This window comes from Salvelinus alpinus, chromosome 32, assembly GCF_045679555.1.
Source record: "Salvelinus alpinus chromosome 32, SLU_Salpinus.1, whole genome shotgun sequence".
Taxonomy (NCBI): Eukaryota; Metazoa; Chordata; class Actinopteri; order Salmoniformes; family Salmonidae; genus Salvelinus; species Salvelinus alpinus.
The window spans coordinates 30051953-30059335 of record NC_092117.1 but is presented as its reverse complement, the minus strand read 5'-3'; the positions used below and the strand labels follow the sequence as shown (position 1 = coordinate 30059335).

Here is a 7383-nt window from a genome sequence, read left to right as displayed (position 1 = left end):
TAGGATGGCTATTATGCTGGGAGGAGGGTTATTGGCTCTGGGTATTGTTTGTTGTGTTTTACCCTTGGTAAAATCACTTGTGGTCCAGACAACGGTTAAACAGATGTCTGAAAGGAGAGCTGACCCTCCTGTGATAATTAGTCCTGTTCCTGGGAGCCCAGGCCAGTATACCGACAAAAATGGACAGCCATGCAATGCGGTTGGTGGACCTCTTGACTGCCCCTTTGGAAATCCAAACTGTTTATATGGAGTGGTTCCTGGAGGTGGTTATGCTTGCCATGGTTTTCGTAAGGATGGTTTACCTGTATACGCTGTATTCCCAAATTCAGAGGAATGTCTACTTGTACATGTCCACAAAAAGTGTCATTTGCGCCGTAAGTGCAAGTGGTGCACAAAATTTAATGTGGAGGGCCATGACCATCATGGAGACCCCCTGTTTTGCGCAAAATGTCAAAGAGGAGATTGTAGTATCTGTAAGGATGAGGACTGTGCTCCTATGTAAGTATTTTAGTATATCTATTTTTGCTTAAGGCCTTGTGTTTTTGTATGATTGGTTGAATTTTTTGATATATACAGTGGGGAGAACAAGTATTTGATACACTGCCGATTTTGCAGGTTTTCCTACTTACAAAGCATGTAGAGGTCTGTAATTTTTATCATAGGTACACTTCAACTATGAGAGACGGAATCTAAAACAAAAATCCAGAAAATCACATTGTATGATTTTTAAGTAATTAATTTGCATTTTATTGCATGACATAAGTATTTGATACATCAGAAAAGCAGAACTTAATATTTGGTACAGAAACCTTTGTTTGCAATTACAGAGATCATACGTTTCCTGTAGTTCTTGACTAGGTTTGCACACACTGCAGCAGGGATTTTGGCCCACTCCTCCCTACAGATCTTCTCCAGATCCTTCAGGTTTCGGGGCTGTCGCTGGGCAATACGGACTTTCAGCTCCCTCCAAAGATTTTCTATTGGGTTCAGGTCTGGAGACTGGCTAGGCCACTCCAGGACCTTGAGATGCTTCTTACGGAGCCACTCCTTAGTTGCCATGGCTGTGTGCTTCGTGTCGTTGTCATGCTGGAAGACCCAGCCACGACCCATCTTCAATGCTCTTACTGAGGGAAGGAGGTTGTTGGCCAAGATCTCGCGATACATGGCCCCATCCATCCTCCCCTCAATACGGTGCAGTCGTCCTGTCCCCTTTGCAGAAAAGCATCCCCAAAGAATGATGTTTCCACCTCCATGCTTCACGGTTGGGATGGTGTTCTTGGGGTTGTACTCATACTTCTTCTTCCTCCAAACACGGCGAGTGGAGTTAGACCAAAAAGCTCTATTTTTGTCTCATCAGACCACATGACCTTCTCCCATTCCTCCTCTGGATCATCCAGATGGTCATTGGCAAACTTCAGACGGGCCTGGACATGCACTGGCTTAAGCAGGGGGACCTTGCGTGCGCTGCAGGATTTTAATCCATGACGGCGTAGTGTGTTACTAATGGTTTTCTTTGAGACTGTGGTCCCAGCTCTCTTCAGGTCATTGACCAGGTCCTGCCGTGTAGTTCTGGGCTGATCCCTCACCTTCCTCATGATCATTGATGCCCCACGAGGTGAAATCTTGCATGGAGCCCCAGACCGAGGGTGATTGACCGTCATCTTGAACTTCTTCCATTTTCTAATAATTGCGCCAACAGTTGTTTCCTTCTCACCAAGCTGCTTGCCTATTGTCCTGTAGCCCATCCCAGCCTTGTGCAGGTCTACAATTTTATCCCTGATGTCCTTACACAGCTCTCTGGTCTTGGCCATTGTGGAGAGGTTGGAATCTGTTTGATTGAGTGTGTGGACAGGTGTCTTTTATACAGGTAACGAGTTCAAACAGGTGCAGTTAATACAGGTAATGAGTGGAGAACAGGAGGGCTTCTTAAAGAAAAACAAACAGGTCTGTGAGAGCCGGAATTCTTACTGGTTGGTAGGTGATCAAATACTTATGTCATGCAATAAAATGCAAAGTAATTATTTAAAAATCATACAATGTGATTTTCTGGATTTTTGTTTTAGATTCCGTCTCTCACAGTTGAAGTGTACCTATGATAAAAATGACAGACCTCTACATGCTTTGTAAGTAGGAAAACCTGCAAAATCGGCAGTGTATCAAATACTTGTTCTCCCCACTGTATATCAATGAATATATATGTTTTCTTTTAATTAAGGTTAGTTTTGCATTCTAAAAACTGGGTTAATTTAAAAAAATGCTAGGTAACTGAGGGTATTCCGGTTACAAGTGACTACGGACCATGTCCTTAATCTTCTAACAAAGGTTGGTATCATTGATATCACTTTATTAGAGAGGTGTCTGCTGCGAGGGAGGATCATGTTGAAATGCTTAAATTTAGAATGATGTTGTGTCAATTTTCTTTTGTAACTGCATGTAGGTCTCTGATTTTATCATATTCAATTTATTATTATACTCATTGTATTATTTAATTTTAATTTTTAATTTTCTCATATTCAATATTTTTATTATACTCATTGTATTATTTTTATTTTTTATTTTTAATTTTCACATAACTGAGATAACCTCAGGCAAGGCTAGGTACCTACATGCTCATGCTTCATCAAAATTGTAATATATTAATCTTTCTAATTTTTATACCAAATTAGATCTTTTACTCTTATGAAAACTAGAGATGTTTGGTCTAGTTAGGTTTTCATTAATGTTTCTAATTGGATCTTTTACTCCTATTTACTATTAATAATTTGGAGATGTTTGGTCCAGTTGGTTTATATGCTTTACTCTGTTTTTGTATTTTCTTGTCCATCATAGGTATTCTCATTCACTATCCCAAAGTCATATTTGTATAATTTATGGGGCTAATTAGCCCCAGAGGAGGGATTTGTAGGAGTAAATGAGACACATAGATAACACATAGACGTATAGGACAGCTGAACATTAAAAACAGACCACACGAAGAGAAGGCGACACATAGGCGCCTAGGACAACTGGACACACTAATGATAGAGGAGACACATAGTCTGCTGATCCTAATAAGGGCACACATACCAGAGAACACACTGAGACACTGAGCTAAATACAGGGCCAAGACATAGGCCTATAGGATAGATGGACATATATTATTTTTAGGACAAGCAAGGGTCTTGCCACCATTATAATCTAACTGAAAGCAGATATGGGCGTTATTGGGCGTGAACAAGCAGGAAGCCTGAACTAAAAGATAATGGTGGCAGGAGAATTAGGGGAATAATGGTTATTTGCATATGGGTTGGACCCATATGCTATATGTGGATAAATACAGGAGCCGGGGCTCTGGAAAGCGGTGTGTGTTCCGCGGAACATTCCAGGCTTGCTATGCTCTATATTAAAAGCCTATTTGATTTCACAAGTTCTTGTAAGCATTATATTTGAACCGATTTTCCACGACAGTCACTGTGCTGTATGTAATGTCCTGCTCAGGGTCAGAAGACTGTAAAGAAATAAATAGCAAAGAGAAACAGGACTTGTCTATTTACCACCTAAACCACATTTTGTTTCCACTGATATGATTCAGTCAGGTGTATATTTAGTGAACTGACAGTATTAACATCATTTTTCAACATATTGAGGACTATAAGAGCTTGGGTTCAGTTAGAATATGGGACCTTTTATGTCAACTCATTGATAATCAACTAAAGAGGTAACGCTGGAGTCAAATGGTAGATGATCCCAAATCAAGAACAGAAAATCTGATGGATGAAAAGAATATAATAAAATAAGTGTATCCTACCACTGAGTTGTTAGTTGTCTGGTCCTTGGCCTTATTGTCCTCTGGAATAACGAGAGGGAGATATCAAATACTTCTGAGTTTGTTAAAGTACAATAATACCTGTGAATGGATTTCTTAAAGACAATTCCTCCAAATATTTTCTGTCATTCAAGATGAATCACAGGCAAGAAATATACTGTTGGTCACAATATTAATACATTTAGTATTTTCTAAACTATTCTCCTTTTTTATATTCACATAAAATGACTACTTACTATGCTTTCTCCACATCTTCCATGTTACTAGGATACCAGCTGTCACCACCACCAAGATGCCCAGAGAGATGAGTAGGACTTTCACAGACCTGATGGATTACATATAAGAACTTGAAATAATAATAAAATTCAAAAAGATTATTATAAATGGATCATTTGTGAAAAGATAACAACTTGGAACAATTATTTATCTATTCACATGTGTGGAAGTTGACCATGCAAATGAAGAGATGATATGACTATTATTGAGATTATTACTATACAAATAACGTTTTTTTTGTGTGTGCAACTTGTCCTTGCAAATGAGTGAGAATAACACAATAATGCTGCTACTTCTCACAAGATGTTCCACCCAGGAGGAAGTGATAACAGTCTCTAGATGCATTTAGGGAGGGTGTTTGGTCATCATTAACTGTTGTAGTGTATGATGTAATTGTAATGTTTCTCTGTGTTCATATTATCTAACAACATGTGGGATAATACAGCTGAAAGAGTGATAATAACCTCTGGTGAACTACCTCCATGTTCCCCTCAGCTCCTTGACTTGTGTTGTCAGTCTGAACAGGCTCAGCAGTTGGAGAGGCAGAGGGTTGTTGAGGGGTTGGATCTTGGGTTGCTGTGAGGTAAAACAACAATAGCATCAATGAAGTTAATGGTAAAGCAGATAGTCAGGTTGTATAGCAACATCACATTCATAGTTAATATTACAATCAGTTCCAGATGATGCCAGTGGATAAAACAAAGTGAATCATATTGATCATAAAGTATGTGATTGATCTACTAACTTGAGGACATCTTAGAGGTTCTCTGTGTTGCAGTTTGTTGACTGACAGTGATGTGAACAGGCATCTCTAGTTCTCCCACTCTACACCAATACCAGTCAGTGTTCTTCATCTTCAGTCCACTCATAGTCACTGTTAAGACTGTTCTGTTGTTGGCTTCACTAGTCCGCTTTAATGTCACTGATGTTCCATTTAAAGTCCCAGAATACCACATCACACAATCACCACCCATCCTGCACCACTTCATATCTCCAGAGTTACTATAGTAACAATGAACAGTGACACTCCCTCCTTCTACTCCAGTCACTTCCTGTTGGTCCACATAGAGTTCTGGAGTACCTGAACACAGAGGTACAGACACTAAAGACTGAACTCAGCAGCAGACCTTTATATCTAGTAGGTGTATGACCTTTATTCTCCAAGTACATTTACACATTGTGTTACTTGGTGATATGGTGCTGCTTGTGATAGACAACGTTGAAAGACACAATGCAGACAGTGGACTTTAAACAAAGTTTACACCAACATCTACATATAGAAAACATAAAATAGACATATACCTACATTCCTCAGGTCAACTTGAACAATAATGTTAATACCAGTTACCAGACAAGGAACTAGTTACAAAGAAATGAAACGAGATCACCAGTCATGTAGTTTGTGGAAGCCGCATTTTCTGAGTGTCTCATCATCACTGAGAACTACCTATTCTACTTTACTGATTTGTAAGAGTTGCAGGGATCTTACCTGGAGTGACAGATAGGTAGAACCATTGTATCATGCTATCTATTCCTCCATTGATCTCCACAACACACCTGTAGGTATTAGAATCCTCTGGCTCAAGATCAGTCATTATCACAGTGAAGACTCTCTGGGCGATGTAATCAGAGATTGAGGCCCTATCAGTGCTCTTAGGATGGTCAGTGCGTACTACAGAGGAGCAACGATTCCAATCATACCCTTTACACCAGTATTTCACATGGTTTATGTAATACTGATCATAGCTACATGGGATGGTGATGGAGCCTCCTGCCTGCACAGACACATGCCTCCCTGTGGACATATCAACACAAAACACATTTAGGTTTGAATACAATAGAATCTGCTCTGCAGAAAACAAAACCCCATTGCTTATGAACTATAAAACAGCTTGTTAATGATTGAGATTTATTACAGTGTTTACGGTGAATTGACCCACTGGACTTCAGACCTTCATAGAAACATGTTTCACATACCTGCTGAGACTCTGTAGAAGATGATGAAGAGGAGGAGGAAGGAGAGATGGTTATCCATGTGAGGGTTTCAGTCTGCCTGTAATATTAAATGTTATCTGAGCATAAATGTGTGTCAAGGAACAAGGCACCAGCCAGAATGACTCTACTTCCTAATGTAGAGACACTGTCTGTAACTCTCTTCCTGCTTCTGTTTGTGTGTACATTCCCCCCTCAGTGGCAGACATTAACTATTGCATAAAATAGACTAATTTAACCCCATAATCATAGTCACTAAAATATATTTCAGCTTTCTCTAAGGGTTTTGGGAACAAGAGTCACTACTACCCTCTTACTTTCTACTGGAACATAGGTCACTAATGATTACAAAGATTTGGTAATTGGGCAACATGCACCATATTTCCATTGGCAAAATTCTATATTTCACTATATAAGAAACTACATGATAAATGTCCTGTATATGCTGAACATTGATAGATGTGAGGGGTCATGTGCTACAGAGATGTAGTGATGGGTACTAGACCAAGACCTCCACGGACTCTCACATTAAACCAGGTTCATGGTTCAGGGTCCTCCGGACCACAACTTAGTCTGATGTGGTTTTACGTTCAACAAGAACACTCTCTGTCTCTCTCCCCCTTCTATACAGGAAGTGAACCCTGGTCATGTACAGCTCATAACCACAGATGTCCTCCAAGGGAAAGTGCTAAATTTATCTCAGGAAGCTGCATTAACTCTCAAACTCACAGAGCACAGAGCTCACATCATGTTTCATCATATTTCTTTTGTATTGCTTTCATGCTATTTTCACACATCTGTGTTAACATTTCACAACTTTTAGTACAAAACTTAAAACAAATGCTGTTTTAACAAAACTTTAAGCACATTTTCTATTGACTAAATACAACACACAAAATCACACAGTAACTTTTTCACCAAACCTAATCAGTTTCATCTAGAAATATCTTTCATATAAAGTAATTGCCTTTCACAATACAATGCGCACAATACTTTTCATATTTTTATCTTCTAATTTGTTTAAATACATTTGACCATCACTTAACCTTCCTGTTGTGTTCGTTTCATGTTAATTAATTGTGTTCCCGGTCCAAAATGACTTCCCCATTATAGCTGATTATAAATCCATAATAATACATATATATCACCTAATGTTGTGTTAGATCTTTTTATCAACTGAAGTTCTTGTGAACATTACAAGTTTTGAACTTATATTTGCTATTTATGGCCTGTAGGCCTCATACAACTCGTTTTTGAGTAAAAAAAAAGCATAATGTATGGATTATTTTGACTATAACAAATACTCAGAT

General features: G+C 38.9%; 1 protein-coding gene across 1 annotated transcript; it reads right to left on the bottom strand.

The window, feature by feature from the left end:
• Nucleotides 1-3400: 3400 nt before the first annotated feature.
• LOC139562525 (polymeric immunoglobulin receptor-like) lies at nucleotides 3401-6175 on the bottom strand. The gene is made up of 7 exons (XM_071380273.1): nucleotides 6059-6175; nucleotides 5571-5876; nucleotides 4827-5162; nucleotides 4546-4657; nucleotides 4042-4130; nucleotides 3788-3828; nucleotides 3401-3487 (listed from the first exon to the last, which is right to left on the bottom strand). The coding sequence occupies exons 1-7, from the start codon at nucleotides 6114-6116 to the stop codon at nucleotides 3401-3403; spliced, it is 1029 nt and encodes a 342-aa protein (XP_071236374.1). The 5' UTR covers nucleotides 6117-6175.
• Nucleotides 6176-7383: the final 1208 nt, after the last annotated feature.

Excerpts from the sequence above, each read along its gene's own strand:
- LOC139562525 (XM_071380273.1), bottom strand. The coding sequence starts at position 6,116 with ATGGATAACCATCTCTCCTTCCTCCTCCTCTTCATCATCTTCTACAGA. Across the intron at positions 5,877-6,058 it reads CTTCTACAGAGTCTCAGCAG|GGAGGCATGTGTCTGTGCAG; the intron begins GTATGTGAAACA and ends ATATGTCCACAG. Across the intron at positions 3,829-4,041 it reads GAAGATGTGGAGAAAGCATA|AGGACAATAAGGCCAAGGAC; the intron begins GTAAGTAGTCAT and ends TCGTTATTCCAG.